This window comes from Scardinius erythrophthalmus (genome assembly GCF_964197995.2).
Source record: "Scardinius erythrophthalmus genome assembly, chromosome: 24".
Classification (NCBI taxonomy): domain Eukaryota; kingdom Metazoa; phylum Chordata; class Actinopteri; order Cypriniformes; family Leuciscidae; genus Scardinius; species Scardinius erythrophthalmus.
In genome coordinates, this window is record NC_138244.1 from 7,574,532 (window position 1) to 7,593,686 (window position 19,155).

At 37.5% G+C, this 19,155-nt stretch overlaps 1 protein-coding gene across 1 annotated transcript in view; it reads right to left on the reverse strand.

Annotated features, from left to right (window-relative positions):
- Positions 1-19,155, reverse strand: part of cspg4 (chondroitin sulfate proteoglycan 4) — a 57,346-nt gene that overhangs the window by 5,639 nt on the left and 32,552 nt on the right. The window contains exons 3-9 of the mRNA XM_081355828.1: positions 14,874-18,416; positions 12,876-13,343; positions 5,073-5,249; positions 2,937-3,135; positions 989-1,120; positions 640-800; positions 57-240 (exon numbers count right to left, since the gene is read on the reverse strand). Of these exons, the coding sequence (XP_081211954.1) occupies positions 57-240; positions 640-800; positions 989-1,120; positions 2,937-3,135; positions 5,073-5,249; positions 12,876-13,343; positions 14,874-18,416 (4,864 nt within the window). The remainder of the gene's footprint in view (positions 1-56; positions 241-639; positions 801-988; positions 1,121-2,936; positions 3,136-5,072; positions 5,250-12,875; positions 13,344-14,873; positions 18,417-19,155) is intronic.

Consider the following 19,155-nt stretch of genomic DNA (forward strand, 5'->3'; position numbering starts at 1 on the left):
GTATTAAATGATAAAGGGCACCAGCATCAAAACTCAACAATTTAATTGGCAGCTACCTTTGTTCTTCCAGAGCTGAGAAGAGACGTTTCGATTGGCTGCATAGTATGAGACAGTGATTGGCAGGCTGTGATGCAGCTCTGTTGCTGGAGGCGATGTGAGAGTCAGCTCGACAGAATCTTTCAGGACCCAGAAGGCCTCAGACGGCATCTGATGCTCATAATACACAGCACCTGCATCCAACTGAACACACAAGAGGAAGCAAATACAAATAATAATTGGCCACAACCTATAACACGGTCTGTAAAACAGCTCAAACAGATGGCCACCTATTATAGCAATAAATTAACATAGTTTTAGTTCTAAACGTGAAATAGTTGCACATTTCATAAGTTGGTCTGACCGTAATGAGAGTATAGTGTTGCCCTCTACTGTCCGCTAATAAGATCTACACATACAATGGTACCCTCTTGTGGTCAATGATGGAATTACAATGGAAGAGACTATATTGACAGCATATTGAGGGATTTATGACAATGCCGGGAAAAAAACTAGTTTTTTATGAAACTAGTTTTATGTTAGCTGTAAGTGCCACTGTTTTCCTCTGCAAGTACATGTTCACAAATATACAACATTATTTACCTCAGTCTGTGTGAATCTGTTGATCTCTTCAAACTGTCCAAGCTGGTTAGGTTTGATTATTCGTCCCAAGCGAGGAGGTTTCACCAGTGAGTATGTGATTTCATCTCCGTCTTCACTTGTTATAGCCCTCAAAATATTTCCACCAATCACCTGCCTGGTGCCTGACAAACGTCATCAAACAAATCATATCACTTCACTGATTCCTTCAAGAAAACACATTTTAGCAGCTATAATTGACATCATTGATCTAGTAGGTTGTTCCAGATAAGATTACGGTTTGTTCATGATGGGGAAAATTATGTAAAATGTACAGGAGTTTAGATTTAAGCTTGGGACATGTGGCGCCCACCTGGGAAGACCATGAGTTCTCCCTCTGCGACCATTGAGATGGTGAGCTGTCTTGCCTTGACAGTGAACTTGTAGAGTGGTGAAGTGTGTTCTCCATCAGTCACGGTGAAGCTGAACCCACCCGATTCTGAGCCTGAGATCAGACACAAGCAATCATACTCAATACATCATGTTACACTCACAATAAAGGTTATTTAATGGTTCCTTGCAGCACATCAGATTTATCAAACTAACTTTTTTATTATCAAGAACCATTTTTTTGGAGGAGTAAAGTTCTTTGTGTTGCTATATGGTTCTTTGGAGACTGTAAAAGGTCTCGATGGTGTGCCTTCAGTGTATTGGTTTCTGGGGTCTTTAAATAAAAAGTTATATTTTTTTGCAATATTTGCCATCAAAATTCTATTGTGTACACCATAGAATTGTGATGGCAAATATTATTATTTTTTTTTTAAACTTTTGATAAATGAGTGGGTTTTAGCATCTTGCTATGCAGTTGCAAGGTGTTCACAGTAGTTTTTATTGTGTTGCAAGGTGTTTTAAGTGGCTTTTAAGTAACAAATTGCTATGTGTTTGCTTAGGTGTTCCTAATACTTTTTTGCATGCTGCTAATTTATATGATTGCTAATGTGTTCTAAGTTTTTTTTTTTTTTTTTTTTACGTGTTGCTATGTAGGTGCTAAGGTGTTTTTGAGTGGGTTTTAACATGTTGCAATGCAGTTGTTAAGGTATTGTGAGATATTTTTATCATAGCTTGCTGTATGCTATATGATTGCTAAGTTGTTCCGAGTTGTTTTTAGCGTGCTGTTATGTTGGTGCTAAGGTGTTTGGTGTGGGTTTTAGCATATTTGCTAATGTTGTTTTGATCATCCTGCTACTCTATATGACTGTTAAAGTGTTCCGAGTTGTTTTTTGCGTGTTGTTGTGGAGATGCAAAGGTGTTTTTAGTGGGTTTTACATGTTGCTAAGGTGTTCCAAATAGAGTTCAACAGTCAGGTTCTGAAGTAAAAACTCCATTTATTTTCCACATAGGGAAATAGTTTTTTTTAATGATAACTCTGAAACCTTTTTAGACAGCCGCACTGTGAGCTAAGATGTTGTTAATCGATGGTATTCGCTTCTGTTGAAGTCATGAGGCCGCATTATTAACTTGTGTGCAGAAAATTCCACCAATCAGAGAGTCGCTACAAGCAGATCTCATTAGCTCCGCCCACTCCCATGAAGCACTGCGAATGACGTAATCGAGTCGGTCCCAAAATACTGAAATATTTGCATGTATGTACATATTTTGTAATAAACTTAAAATGTATTGTTTCTATAGATATAATCAACATTTTTAATTTTAGTAGTTTTATATTTCTTCATTGTTTTTACCTTGATTATTCTGTTCGCAATGCTTCATGGGATTGTAGTTCTTTCTCTCACTTAAGCCATTAAACACTCAGTCTTTTACCATGTATTTTTGTCCAATTTTCAAATACTTTTTTGCTTCAAACCAAAGATAGTAATGTTATGATTCACCTCGTAGCTGGTTGGCTTGGCTCATGGCTTATAACACTTTAATGAAGACTTTAAAAAAAGTTGTACTCAATAGTTTTTTGCATGCTGCTACTTTATATGATTGCTAAGGGTGTTCTGAGGAATTCTGAGTTGTTTTAAGCATGTAAGCGATATGTAAGCATGTGGCTGCCAGGTCATTTTGAGCGGATTTCATCTATGCAGTTTCTAAGGTGCTCTGGCTGGTTTTTAACATCTTGCTATGGTGGTTGGGCCTTGAAAATGGCTGTTAACACAATGCTAGGTGCTCTACATGATTGCTTACATGTCCAGGCCCAAAGTCTCTTTTCCGGTCCATCCTCAGATGACCTACTGCTTTCTCTGTAGTTACTGATATTTTATTCTGTTTTTAAAAGTTTTAAAGGACTCAATTCAGAGAAATTGATGTCAACCCACCCTTATGAATGAATAAAACCTCTCCATTATTAATCTGAGCCTGGGTGAAACTGTCCACACTGTCATCTGGAGACACTTTAAAGGCAACAATCCCATTGCTTGGCTTCTCGATGGAATACACCAACTCTTCTGGAGGGGTGTCCAGATCATCGCTGCTCAGAATATTGGCTGTGATTTCAGACTCCTCACCGACTAGGAGCTGAAAGGAGAGAGCACACACACGGACAAAGAGAGATAAACAAACCAATAAACAAGATGGAACAACTAAACTGTTGTTTTCAGAGGTGTCTAACTGTCTGGAGTTGTTGGGATGTGAAAGAGGCAGTTATGTCTCCTCTGATGCTGCTCTAATGGATGTGTAATGGACAAGTTGCGGAAAGACATTCTTAAACGATCAAATTCAGCTGGGAGAGTGCAGGGCTGCCACACATTTATCTGTTCCTGAACGCTTTCACTGCCTCCATCTAACGCTCTCCTGGGAGCCTGAGTGTAGAGGAGGAAGAAAAAACTGGAATTGAGTACATGGCGTAGTGGTGCCCCGGAACAGAAAGGTCCACAAGCTCATTATAATTTAGTAATCTAGTTTTAACCTAATGTGACCTTCAAGATTTAAGTGCATGTAAAATCATCTCCTTTCCTCTTACGAGTGCTATTAAATGGAAGATAATGCAGTGTCATTACCAGGGTAAATATAAGTCATACCAGAGAACTCTCTGTACTGCCCCCTGGTGACCATTCAAACACCTTTACATCATTTTCTGTGTAGTATGTGCATGGGCTTCCACTAGATGGTAGCACTAGACCAGAGTACAGTGCTACTGAAATTTATGAAACAAAAATCTCCCAAATTGGGTTGGAAATTGCTGTTTCTTCATACTCAATATTTAATAGATGTAACATGGATCAGAGGCTGCACGGCAAATCAAATCCCAGCATGCTGTGCTGAGGCCTGCTTTGATGGGAAACCGCAATCTCTCTGATTGGACTGGTGTGTCTGATATATTACTGTGAGTGTGTGTGTTTGTGTGGATGAATCTCACAAAAGTTTCATATTTCATACCAAAAACGAAAAAGTAATTTAAAATGAAGCTATTTTAGGACAATTAGGATTTTTTGGCCCTTTATTACTGCAACAAAAAATGCATGTGCAAAAAAAGTCTTATTCTTATTATTGTAATGTGAAAATAGTGACTATTTCAATTGTAAGGTACTTAAAAAGAAGTAGATACCATAGAATTTGTTGTACTGAATTTAAATGACCCACTTAAGTTTTTTTTTCACATTATGGTGATGAAAATGAGATTTTTTTCATTCGACTGAGAATTAATTTTATTTGTATCAAAATAAAATTAGGTAACACTTTATAATATGTGACGCAGTTAAACATTACTACATGCACTTACTATAGCAATAACTGTAAATTATATAACTAACCCTAAACCAAGCCCTAAACGCAACTCTATAGTAAGTACATGTAGCCTAGTTAATATTACTCAGTTTTTATTTGAGTTAGTACAATGTAACTATGCCACCTATATATATATATATATATATATATATATAATTATTTTTTATTTTTTTTTTTTTTTTTTTTGGAGTTTGGGGCGAAATATAATTGGGTGATCTCACTGAAAAATTATTGGATCATGAGTGTGTGCCTTAGACACTGTGCTAGTAAATTGTGTTTACAATTTTGGAAAGAGCAGGTCTGAATTTAGATCTTCTCTGTTATTATCATTAGTAGGCTAACCATTGAAAATTGAGGTGTCCTGGATGAAAGCATGTCTGATACAGAGACAGACAGAGAGAAAGCGCATGTGAGAGAAAGGGAACTACCCGCATGTGGAAAAACACACATATCATTATTTATTATTTTACATTTTGCGGGAGTCAAGTGGCATCTCTGATTGGTCGTTTTCCCTCCAGCCCAGAAGCTGAATTCTTGCCACCGTCATGGTTTTCCAAAAATATGAGTTTCCAGGGCGACCAGAAACCACAGACAGCATCGAGCAAGCACTGAATGACACTCTGTGTTCCAGTGGCGGGAGTCGCTCGAATTTTCCGACTACGTCTCTGTTCTAGAAGCTTCATTAATGTTTAAAACTGGGAAAATGGACTGACGGGCAGCTTGTTTACCTCCAGTCCAGTGTTGCGTTGGATGCGAGGCGGTTCGTCGTTCACAGGGAGGATGGTGATGCCGACCGTCAGGGACGCACTCCGGCGGGTGATGTCAAAAGCGGACGCCGTGAGAGTGAAACTGTCTTCTGTGGTCTCACTGCTGTCATGGTAGTAGTACACCTTTCCCTGTTGTACCTGAGGATACACACAACAGATATCATAAATCCAATCACTCACACCTAATCCTTTTTCTGACCATTAGAGCATTTCAGGTTTTACAGTGGCTTTATTTTGTCATTTTCCAAGTGAGGGGCCAAAACAAATGTCTGTGGATATAGATTCCCTCCAAAAAGATCAGATAAACTTAAAGGGGTAGTTCACCCAAAATTTAAAAATTCTCACTGACTCACCTTCATGCCATGCCTGATGCATATTACTTTCTTTCTTTCTTTCTTTAGGTAAACACACATTTTAAGGAAAATAATACATCTCTGTGAGTCTATATAATGCAAGTGAATGGGAGCCGCTCATTTGACGCTTGAAAAACCACACATAACGATCATGACGGTAATCCATACGACCCCAGTGGATGAATGAAGCCAAACGAAAGGTGCAGGTATAAAAATACTAATATTTTATTGTTTTAACTATAAACCATGGCTTCTGGCCAACTAACGAGCAGTGTTGGCAAGTCTGCGGTTTTCCGGGTTTTAAAGGGTTAGTTCACCCAAAAATTAAATTTCTGTCATTATTACTCACCCTCGTGTCGTTCCAAACCCGTAAGACCTTTGTTCATCTTCGGAACACAAATGAAGATATTTTTCATGAAATCTGAGAGCTTTCTGTCCCTCCATTGACAGCAACATCATTGCAACTTTCAAGGCCCAGAAAGGTAGTAAAGACATCGTTAAAATAGTCCACGTGACTACAGTGGTTAAACCTTAATATTATGAAGTGACGAGAATACTTTTTGTGCGCATAAAACCCACACTAAAATAACGACTTTATTCAACAATCTGTTCTCTTCCATGTCTTTCTCCTACTCCTATGTTCTTGCCGCGAGTTATTTTTTCCGCGGGTTGATTACTTCTCACACAAACTTACATTTATGTCAAGCTGAAGTTGTGAACATGCCTAGGGCTGGCCGGAAGCAATGGTTTATAGTTAGAAGAGTTTAAAATAATATTTTTCGGTTACACTTTATTTTTGATGGTCCATTTTAGACATTCTACTAGTTACAAGTAACTTTACAACTACATGTCAACTAACTCTCAATTAATAGACTGTTAGGTTAGGGTAGTAGATTAAGTTAACATGTAATTGCAAAGTTACTTGTAGTCGGTAGAATATCTGTTGAGGGAGCAACAATATAAAGTGTTGGCAGATATTAAATAGAGTCTACTAATACTCTAATGACAGTTAGTTGACATGAAGTTGCAAAGTTATTTATAGTTAGTAGAATGTCAAAATTGGTCCATCGAAATAAAGTGTTTTTCAAGCGTCATTCACTTGCATTATATGGATTCACAGAGATGGATTATTTTCCTAAAAATCTTCATTTGTGTCTATCTGAAGAGACAAAATCAACTTAATCAAGTGGGTTTGCATGAGGGTGAGAAAATTATGAGAGTCTATTTTGGGTGGACTATCCCTTTAAATAAACAAACATCTACCATGGTAACTGTAGTTCCTGTTTTCAGGATTGTTTCATGTTGCTAATCAAAATCTTTGTTTGTTTTCTTGTATTTTTTTGCTGTTGCCATTTTTATTTTTAGTATAGAAATGATGGAGGCATCACAAAAAGAAAAAACATTCAAATCATTAACTATGACTAAATAGTAACGTATGTTCGAGCATGTGCTCCAAACACGAATCCCCAACTCCAACTTTTTATGTAGATTTAACATGGTTGTGAATAATAAAGCTGTTCTTCCATGCAGACAGCAAACAAGCCATCTCTCAGTTGATTTCATCACATAATTAAATGTACATCCGTCACACTAAACTGGATTTAACGTGGGTGGTCAGGCACTTTTTAAACAAAGCGCAGATTTGGTCAAACAAACATAATGCAAAACTGCAGGAAGCCCCACAGCTGCGAGTGTGTCCTGTCTGTGAAACTGAAGTGTGTTAGTGTGTCCGGCGCAGGAGGTCAGACGTCTGCCGTATGTCATATGCTGTACAGATTTAAACTCCCACTCCAGATGATGATGACCTAAATGCATATATACTGTACAAACTATACTAACCTTAACAATTACACTTCCATGTCCTCGACCACTCACATTTGCTTTAGAAAACACACAAATATAGTTGCACCACAACTCAAAGTGTCAGAATTGTTGGCCAAGAAGCTGTGCTTAACCTCTTTCTGCCATGGTTTAGTCTGCATAGTCTCATGTTTGTCAGGAAATCCATAACTTATGGCGAATGTTTATGGAAGTTGTCATTTGTAATAGAGGTGAAATATTTCTATGTAATGATCTTGCCATTTTTATTTGTATTTAGAGGAGGCATTAGAGAAGACCGGGAACCATGGATTTAATCACAAGCTGGATTCAAATTGCATTAGCCATATGAGCAATAAAATGCACATAATATAATTCTATATAATATAAATATAATATATATATATATTAGTGATAATAATAATAAAATATATTAGTATAATATATTTATATATTATAAACAAGTCTTAATATCGAATGCAAACATTTTCTGTTCCCATTTACTTCCATTGTATGAAAGAAAAAATACAATGAAAGTCCATGGGAACCAGAACTTTTTGGTAACCAACATTCTTTAAAATATCTTCTTTTATGTTCCACAGAAGAAAGAAAGTCATAAAGGTTTGAAACGACATGAGGGTGAGTAAATTACATGCTTTTTATTTATGGGTGGACTATCCCTTTAATATTATTAATATTAATATCAGTTTGATTTTAGGTACATTTGATATACAATTTGATTTACTAATCAATTTTGCCACTTGTTTTAACTGGAAAACAAGTAAACAGTCGAATTAACTTCGTAAGAAGCCATTTTTACAGTGTGTAGCTTAAATGTGTCACAGCATGTATGCTAACCGATAAGTCGCAAGCTTAGAGAAAACAGAAGCGTTTGTAGAGAAAACCTGAGCTTCATTTTCTTTCTGCCGCTGTCTAGTCAGTAAATCGTTGTGTTTGCCAGGAAATCAATACTGTTAGCGACTGTTTACAGAAGATGTCAATTTCCTAACACTGGTGAAATGTTTCAGGTAACATCTTAGTGCCTGAGAATCTTTGTTTATTTTATGTTTGACCTTTTGCCATTTGATTAATATTATAGTAGAGAAAGGACAGGAAATGAGAGGGAGAAGCGGGAACAAAAGAAACAGGAAACATCACGACTCTTGATTGTTTCAGAGTGCGTGTGCTAATGCTAATCATAATGTTGACGTTAAAGGTCTTGAGTCGAATTAAACTCTCAGTACGTTTGGGCAGCAAATTCATCCGTCACTCGGCAGAATCAAGTCAAATTGGTCACAGATGTCAACATAGACAGGTTTTATGATATAAAATTGTTGAAATAATCCTTGATAATGCTAATGCTAATACAAACAATGTAAATATTAATAATATTAAAGGGATAGCACGGCAAAATAATGAAACTTCGGTCATAATTTATTCACCCTTATGTCGTTTCAAACTTGTATGACTTTCTTTCTTCTGTGGATCTTAAAAGAAGATATGCTGGTTTTCAAACAGTTTCGATTCCCATTGACTTCCATTGTATGAACAAAAATACAAGGAAATCAATACTGAAACTGTCTGGTTTCAAAATATATTCTTTTATGCTCCACAGGAGAAATAAACTCATTCAGGTTTGAAGCGATATAAGGGTTGGCAAATGATGCCAAAAATTTCATTTTTGGGTGAACTATTCCTTTATAGTGTCAGTTTGATTTCAAGCAAGCTATACATTTGATTTACTACAGTAAACAATTGCCTCTTGTTGTCCAATGTAAAATCAAAGTAAGGAAAAGGCCAAAGGTCTGAATGAAGCAAAGTTTTTTGCTGTTTAGTTTGTAAATCGCTGTATTTCTGAATAAACTGATAACTGTTGGTGACTATCTAATAAGAGTGTATGTAGCAGAGGAGAAATGTATTCCAGATTGTTTCATCGTCCGATGCTAATATTCTTCCTCTCTCTTTCTTTTTGAAGCCCTGAGCTGTTTTGAGACGTTTTCATCTTGGTGCATTGTGAACGTTTTCTACTACGCTGCACCGTAAGCTATCATTACAATCTGTCCCCTGGTGTGGAGCGGTGACCGCCGGTACACAAACCAACCGCTGACTCCACAACACAGAATAAAGAAACTCCACATTCGGCCGGTAATGAGCATGACGCATACGTCTTTAATTTAGGAACAATTCCGCTTTGGTTCCATTCCTGCCCAGTAGTTTGGCTCCATATGGTATGCATTAGTTGTGTTACAGAAAGCATTGCATAACCGAAGAAAGGAAACGTAGAGCAAGAGCCAGAGCGGTTAAGACATTGTGTATTAAGATGTAGAGTGAAACGGCTGCACACAATGAAGTTATTCTGACAGCTGGACTAAAGCCACCACAAGACATTGATTCTGAACTTCAAATTCAATCTGTCCTCCATCTGTGATCCCTCTCTCTCTCTCGCTCTCTTGTCCTGTCCTTCTCTCTCTGATCTGAGAGCTATGTTCATTGCAGAAGATCTGTCAATTGAACACCACTCATGTCTTGCTGCGTTTCAATCGCTGAAAGAAATATTCAGTCATTTTCAACTTCAGACCTTCAAAATGTCAACGCTGCAGTTTTCAATAGCAATAAAAGCATACGTGACTTGCTTTGTAATTTTGAGTCGCTTAGTTTTTGACAGAAAAAGTCAAATCGTACATTTATACTCCCAAACCATTGTTTAGATTTAATTATTTAAATATTGTCTATCATTGAACCTTTTTTTCTATAGATATTTATATATAAAGCGGCCTCTAAAAATTCCAGGCAATTTAAAAAAATGATTTGACATAATTAGCATATTTAATCAGACATACATTAAATAATTATCATTAATAATCAGTTAGATATGATACATATTGTGCATATATTTAAAATAAATGCATGCATTTAAAGGATTTTTCCAGTGTAAATATCTAAACATTCTTAAATCAAGATACATTTACTTACACAAAATTACTATCAAAAATGTACCATAATTAAGTGAAAATATACATAATTAAAATCTGCCAATGGGGTTTAAAAAAAAAAAAACATTATTTTTCTTACCTCATTGGCTCATATTTGTTCTTCTTATGTAATTTTGTTAATTTGTAAATTTGTTAATTTTTTAATGATTGTTTTTTAATATTTAGTTTTTTAATGATTGTTTTTAAATTGTTATTATTGTAATTTGTAAATTTGCTAATTATAAAATTATCACTTAATTTTGATAATATTTTCAGAAAACAAGATTTTATATCTTATGTCATTTTGCTTTTTAAGTAAATACATCATGATGTAAGAATGTTCATATTTTACTGAAAAGCAAGGCAAAAATACTAAGTAAGAAACTAATTTTTTGCAGCATACAAGCAGGTTTATCCCAGGGTGATTATGCCGAATCACTTCAACGAATCCAGTGATGCTCCAGCTATAACCTGTAGTGAAGATGCTAATCTCTTACACACTACGTTAAAAATTATTTCAACAATATCCAGATAAAACGGACACAGTTTGGTGTCACCGAATGTGCTTGAAGTTGAAAATAATCCAGTAAATTCATCTGTCCTGGCTGAATTGCTTCTGAGTTAACCTGATCTCTGTTCTCAATGTAGCGTGCCTGGCGGCGCGGTGTAAATGCTTTATTTGCGGGATATATGGGCTAGTTTATTCTGGCCGGCGGCAGCAGGGAAGCGCAAGTCAGAGTTTCCATCAAGTTGGAATGGCAGTCAAAAGAGCAATGTCTAACCGCTCTCTCAAACAACAGCACACTCATTCTACCGCCAGTCTTTCCCTGCTCATTCTTTCCACTAGAAGACCTCTGGGCCACTCCGCTAGATATCATAGCGCACAGTAGTTTAGGGGGCCCAATGGAAACAAAAAGGGCTTAGACAAGGCATAAAAGAGAGCGGGAGAAAGAGAAATAGTTTCCTTGAGCCTCTAAAACACAGCGAGCATCAGACAGGCATGATCAAGGTCCGCCACAATAGCTGTTATTCTGTGAACGGCTTGTAATTAAGATGCAGAATTGCTATTTTACGCATGACTGTTCCTCAACGATATGGCAAAATGCTACACAGGGATCCTGGTAGTCTCCGAGAAACCATTACACAAGGCTGTTCGCCCTTTTAATTAAAGCCAATGACAGCTCCTCTGGTTCCAGTGCTGCTCTTTTATCGTGAGAAGAATTAACTCTCATTGCAGGCACAAAGTCCAAACAAACAAAACAAATAAGCCTGTAATTATAGCATCATTAGTTGTTCCCACTGTTTCCTCCATGAACAAGAAGAGGTGAAAATTCTGTCATCATCTGCTCACCCTCATGTCGTGGCTTTCATTCTCCTGTGAAACTCACAGCCATTGGAGCAAACAATGAAAACATATTGTGACCATTGCTGTCAAGGTCCACAGAAGCTCCATAAAAGGGGTCTTTACAACTCTCACCCAACATTTCAAGTCTCCTGAAGACACGATATAGCTTTATGTGTGGAAATTTCAGTAATTTATTGATGCTCTAGTCTACACTGCAGATATTATGCGCATTTTCTGTCTTGTCGCATCAGTATAGTCGAATATGAGTCATGTGGTTTGCTGTTATGGAGATTTTATGTCCTTTTTGGATATTCAGATCGCCTGGTCACAATATGCTTTGATTTTATGGTAAAAAGCAGCGTAAAACATTATGCAAAACATCTCACGTTGTGTTCCATGGAAGAAAGTAAGTCAGAATCAGTCAATTATGACTGAATTTTTTAGTTTAATTTAATTTTTTATGACTTGTTTTTGTCTGTGTTGAAGTACTAAAACGACTAAAACTGAAATAAAATTAAATGAAAGCTATATAGCAGGGCTTTTTAAACCAGGGCCACAAGGGAGTGTTAGGGGGTCCGTGGAAAAGTTTAGGGAAAAACAGTGTAAAAAAAAATAAAATAAAAAATAATAATAATAATAATTGTTTATATATATATACATACATATATAAATTAAATATAATTAATGTAACTAACTAAAAAAATGACAATAAAAATGTTTAATTTTTTTTTAATAAAATAAATTGATATATTAGATTAAAATAAAATAATTAAAATAAAGAAATAAAATATTATTAAAATAAACAAGTAAATTAATACATTTGATTAAAATAAATTGTTTATATACAATTTGATTTAAAGAATAAATAAATAAATAAATATATAAATAAAAACAATATATTAAAATAAATAAAACTTTATTTAAATAAATACAAATAAGAAAAGCAGTGCAAAAATGTAAAAACAATAAATAAAAAGATTAAACTTAGAAACAAAAATAAATAAATTGATTAAAATAATTCAATTTGGTTTAAATAAATAATAAACGAATACATTTGATTAAATGTAGCCTAATAAAAAGAATTTTATACATGAAAATATATAGCTGTCTTGTGTCTTTAAAATGTTAGGATAGGGGTCCCTCACACGCGAATGATTATATTTCTGGGGTTTGTGACCATCTAAAAGATTGAAAAGTCCTGCTATATAGAAATATAATGAAATATTTAATAAATACTATAATTGTATATAAATAACATGTATGTGTTGGCACTCACGTCCTCCCAGGCGAAGGTGTCAAGTCTGTCTTCTTCATCCAGATTCTTGATATCTCCATGCTGAGGTGCTTCCTCCATAAAAAACTCGATGTTAATGGACCTGTAGAAGGGGTGTGTGATATTCAGAATGTCTTGGGTCAGCGCCACGGATCCACCCTCCCTCACGGTGAGGTTGACCACCTGGACGGGTATGATACGTGGAACAATGTCCACCTGCACCTCTAGATCTTCTATGGTGGTGAAGCCGTTACTGACGTCGGCTGTGAAGTGGTCCCGGCCCTGCAGGGCGGCGGAGACGTAAAGGATTCTGCCCAGGTTTATTTCCTCCTGCGTGAAGGACTGAATATATTCAAGCACGGGTGACGCCGTGCTGTCCGAGTCATTGCTGAATCTGACCACATGACCCAACCGTGGAAAGTCTTTGATGGAGTACACCATCTCTTTGGGCAGGATATCTGTCTGCTCCACCTAAGAAGATAAAAAGAAGACCTTCAAACGAGTGCAGAACTGCTTTCAAATGCTGCACATCCCTACAGACAGTCAGGTACCAGGTATCTTTAATAATAATGATCAGGACATGCATAATATTTCATTCACAACATATTGAAAACTTCGCTAATAAGAAGAGTTCACCTGAAAATTAAAAAAGCCTCATCGTCGTGGTATTCAAAAACTGTAGAAGAATTTATATTTGCATACATTTAAATATGGTACATTAAGATTAATCACACCAGGTTTGATTTCAATAATGTTAGGTCATGAAACAAATGACATCTCATATCACTGATGTCAACTGCGACTTAACTTGATGTCCCATATTTGAACATATGGAAACGGAAATTATTTTGAACGAGAAAGTTAAATGGAAATAACATGAGGATGATTTTACATTTTTGACTGAGATATCCCTTTAAGGTCAGCTTAAATCTTATGGCAATATTAACATAATTTACATAAACATAAAATGTTATGATATATTAAATGGCTCTGAATGGTACATTGGAGAAACCTTGAGCTGATATCATAAATGAGATTCATGCCAAACCCTCTATTTAAGTGATTAAGTGATATTTATGTGATAAATTCCCGAAATACTTAGAGAAAAAGTAGCAAAGATATAAATCAATGTCAGGCACTTGCAAATGTCCTAATGAAACTGAGTGGAGACTGTTTCATCTATGGCAACACTTGGGTAATTACTGAAAGTACACTCAGTGGAGCGTCAACAATATAGCATATCTACTGCAGAGGATCAACAACCTTTTTTCCCCCCTGTTTCTAAAACACAAATTTTGCAAAGAAATGCAAAGCAGCTCCTAGATAGATTTATGAGCCTAGCATTCAGGGATTTTGGGAGAAGTGCTCTTGCGGTTCTGGAACCTTCCACAACTGTAATACAACAGCTGTTGAACACAAATTATCATTAAGCACTGTTGGAAGTCTTTGTAAACTGATCTTAATATTTATTCAGTGTGCGAGGTGTTTGTCTTGTATTTTACAAGTGAAATGAATATGTTTCTCTTCTAATGTATTAATGTAAAAGACATACAGTACTTTGCGCTTTAAAATTGGCCAAACATTGAAAGCTCTGGCTTTTTTCCTTTGGATTACAACTTAAGAATGGACAAGAAATAAGACTTTCATGTTCTCATTCCTGAAACACAAGTTAAAACTTTCGTAAAACCATTTTTTTTGGTGTAAACTGTTGAGTTGAATTTGGTGACAGTGTACTTTTTTTTGTAGTAGCCATCAATTTAGGAAAATTTAATTAAAGTAGTAAGCCTACAATAATGATTTAGACACTGAGCAGAAACTAGCAATTTATGTTTCAACCACAGATGGCAATAGAGAGGTCAAAGTTTAAGAGTTTTGCTAACAGTTTACAAAGGCTTAAACTTAAACCTCTTTTTGAAAAAAATCTTGTCAATAAGAATTGCCAACAGGGTTAGAAAATGTATTGATATTTTTCTTAAATGCATTTAAGAAAGGGAGCCTTACCTTCAGATGGGTTTGTTCAATAACAGAATGTTCCCCTTCATACGCAATGATCCCCTTGTTCGACACAATCAGTGGCTCTGATAGGTAACCTTTCTTGAATATCTTAATCCTGAAAGTGCCCTCTGTTGACCAACCCTTAGCTTGCACAGAGAAGGCAAAGGAATCTTTCGAGCTAAGGCTCTGGTCGTTGTGTTCATAGGAAACCACACCCTTAGTCAGGTCCTCTTGTGTAAATGTGGAAGATTCAATTCCACTGACTATTATCCTACCATCACTGGGAGCAGAAGTCACTTCATAAATGATCTCAGCTGCACTTCTGATGTCCATGTTGGTCTCTGCACTTAACAGACTGGTGTTTAGCGTCTTGGTGCTACCGTGGTCCATGACCACCATGGTATTGTTGGCTAGACGTAAATAAGGGTCACCTGCTTGCACCTGAAGTACAGCTGTGGTCTTGTGCAAACCATCAGATACTTGAAGTTTGAATAGCTCACGATCTGCCCCATGGTGGACAAACAAAACCTTCCTGTCCCTCAGGTCAGCCTGGGTAAAGCGGTATAGAGGTTGTGTTACATCTACTGAGGAGACAATGTTTCCTGAAAGAATTCCCACTCTCGCATAAACTAGTTGGGTGTCATTAAAGTCAGAGTCATCGTCTTTGTACAGAATGTCATCAGTGGTTAATAAACGCTGGCCATTTCTGACAACATTGAAAGGTTTGTGGATTGTCCTTTGAGGCACATATTCGTTCCTGGACTGTATTGCAATGTTAAAAACTCCCCTCAGAACCTCATGACCCTCATCTTGCCCACCATTGCCACCTCTTGAATCAAACACCAGAAAGTTAAACTGGTCATGGCTTGTTTCTGTTCCATCATGTTTGTAAATTAGCCTGTTCAAAGAAAGATCCTCATTGCTAAAGACCCGAATTGCACCCTCAAATCTTTGCTGACCCGGTGGAGAGTCTCTGATAAGACGACCGTGTTTGGGATCTTGTGTTATTCTGAAAACAAAGTCTGTTGAAGTGGAGGTTTGAACCCAGAGATATTCTTTACTTATGATGTTTTCCTTTCCTTCCAGCACCACAAGTCTCTCGTTGGTTAGGACAGGAGCATTAGAATCAGCCTTGATTTTGATGGGAAAGGTGTATTCGCTGGAGTACTGATCCTTTGCAAATACTTTGAACTGGAACTGATCCTCAAAGTCAGCTTCTCTGCGGACACGAGGGCTGTAACTGATGAAACCATCTAAAATGTCTTGTTGGGTAAAGGTATTGCCCTCAGACAACTCTTTATCAAGCATCATCAAGACTCCCTGGGCTGGGCATTTCAGAATAATGTACTGGACTGTTCTTGAATCAGTCTGGCCCATCCTCACAAAAGCTTGCAATTGCTCAGGCTTAATGACCTTTTGCTGCCCATTTTCAACTTCCAGAGGAACCATTTTAGCTATTCCTACAACGGCAGGCATGATCTTGATGATAAATGTCTTGTCTGGGAGGATGACCTGTCCAAGCTGTGCATTGAAGTGAATAAACTCGGTCTCTATGCTGTTGTGATCGGCTGTGAGGTTAGGAATGTATTTCAGTCGGTTCTGCTCCAAATCAGACTGATGAAATAGTGTGACTCTTTTTGGTACCCCATTGTCTGAGATTAGCTGTAGTTCTCCAAATTCAAGTGCCTGAGTGATATTATAAACAACATCTCCAGTTTTTGGAGTTGCAGAAATGGCCAGATTTTGTATCCCAATAGGAGCACTGCTATCCTGATTGATCACGAGGCCAGTATTTGTGACCAGAGTAATCTGTGGCTGGGTGATGAGCAACTTAAATGTGCTTGACTGGCTAACCAAATCTCCATCTGAAACATGCAGGGTAAGTCCAGTCACTTCTCCTCCCCTGTGAACGTAGTAGATATTTCCTTCTTTCAGTTGTCTACAGGTGAACTCTCTTAGACCAAACCCTGGCTGTTGAGCATTCTCCAGATATCCAGCAGAAGTAGGGTCTGAAGTGACTGTGACCTTGAGTTCATCACAACGATTATCTGAGTCTGAGATTTTGACGAGGTTTGGGCTTAAACGTGTGCGCCCGTTAGCCGTGATTGAGATGTCACCTGAACTGAGCTGAGGGACGTCATTGACGGGCAGGATCTCCACCGGTAGCACATATTGGTGTGCAACACTCAAGCACTCAGGGAGATTCGTTCCATGTGCAATGACCTCCAGCTGGATTTGATCTCCATACTTTTCATTGCCATCGTGGAGATACTTGATTTTCTTGTTAACAACATCCAGAAGGGTAAACTTCTTTGAGTGTCTTGAGCCCATTTCAACCTGTCCATACCAAGGATTTTGAAGCAGAGTAAAGATGATCTGAGATTGACGAACACCTGCAGCGTTTAGGTTAAATGTTGGGTTTAGGTTTACAATGTCGACAAAGACCTCTTCTCCCTCAGGAACTAGCAGAGGAGTGATGTCCAGGAGCTTGGAAATATTGTGGAACATATCTGGTAAGTCCTCTGTAGGGAAACAATGTACATCAGTATTGGCATTAATGTATGTTATTCTTACTGGAGGTGAAGTTGTTGACTCCAAATCCTCATCATAAGTGGAGTAATCATACTCCCCTTCACATTTCACATGAATGTCTTTAGTTATCAGAGCATCCTGCAAGCTTCTGCCTTTCTGATTCACCTTGATTTCTCCTAAACATCCAATAAAGGACTCGGTTGTGATCTCCTCCTCCACACGAGTCAAATAGTCATCTTGAAACACATCCTTCATCTTCCTTTGAATGCCTCCCAGGTACAGGTTTCCCACTAGATCCAGCTTTTCCGACTCATTAAGAGGGAGTGAAACCAGATTACTGTCCACATTTATCTGAAACACATTGGGGTTAATCTGAACTGTTACTCTGTGCCACTGATCGTCATCTACTTTCACTTCCCCATTGTCCAGCACATACATCTCACTTCCCAGGTCGATTACACCTTTCAAGAACCCTCCTGCCATTCCAATTGCAATGAAGTCTGCCTGGTGTCCTGGGTGGAAGAGCAACAGAGCATCTTCAATGGTCGTCTTCATAAGCATCTCCAGGCTACGGGAGCCTGAGCTAGGTCTGGTCCAAGTAGGGAAAGAGATGAATGAGTCCGGGCTGATAAAGCTGGTGGTTTCTCCGTCCCCTGCCTCAAATTCGCTGCTGCAGGTCTCCTTAATGTCATAGCACACTGTATTCGCTAAAGCCAGAATATCAAAGTCATGAGATTCAAACATAACATTGCTCATGCAGCCACGAAGGAAGGGCACAGCTGTGCTCAGGTACTCCACTTCCAGGTCTCTCACACCTCCAAGGAACACACCTTGGTCGATGTTCAGGTCCTCATCTGCATCCTCAACCGGGATGAAGGTTGTGTACAGGTTGTCTACAGCCATAGTGAGTTTAGAGTCTTTCAGAATGAGAGACACATGATGGTCCAGAAGGTTACTGAGCTGGAGACCCATAGAGGAGGCCAGAACCTTTTCTCCAGATCCCATGTCAATCCTAGCCTGTAAAGAGACACACAGAAACAAATTATTAGACAGCAAAAGTGGCTGTTGAAAATAAGAAGTAAACACCTTTTTCACTGGCATGTGGTGCTTGCCTGTTAAAAAGTTGCTGCCATGATGTTAGGGTATTGTGAGTGTTTAGTACTGCATTGTTGTGCAGTTTCTAAGCTGTTCATAGTGTTTTGTAGTGCATTGCTATGCAATTGTAAGATGTTCTGGTTTGTTTCTAGGGGTATCATTTAAAGTAACATTCATGTCTGTATCACAAATGTGCCAGAGGAATTGCACGCTTTAAAGGTTAATACTTGGACTTGTTAGGAATATGGTTTCTTTCAACGGTTTGGGGTTTCTTTGCACCACCAATAAATCTGGTCTTAATATCTTATTAAAAGAAAAATTCTGATGTACATTTATCTTGTTTAGACATTTTTACTACAAAACAAGGCAAAGGTACTGAATAAGAATATGATTTTTCACAGTGCATTATACATGCATCCAATTGTGAAATCTGATACAGACTTCTCTGGATGAGTCTACTATTTCAAACACTGTGTAGCTACTTAAACGGAAAATATCACAGATCTCATTTCAGATCTGCAGCCTCCAAAGATGAAAAAAGTAAATCTGAATGAATTGAATATGTCAGTAGAAATGCGTTTTTAATGACAAATCCTGCCACAGATGAAATAGTCTTGGTACCGTTTCATATTGCAGCATAATGCAGGCAGTTTGAGCGTCT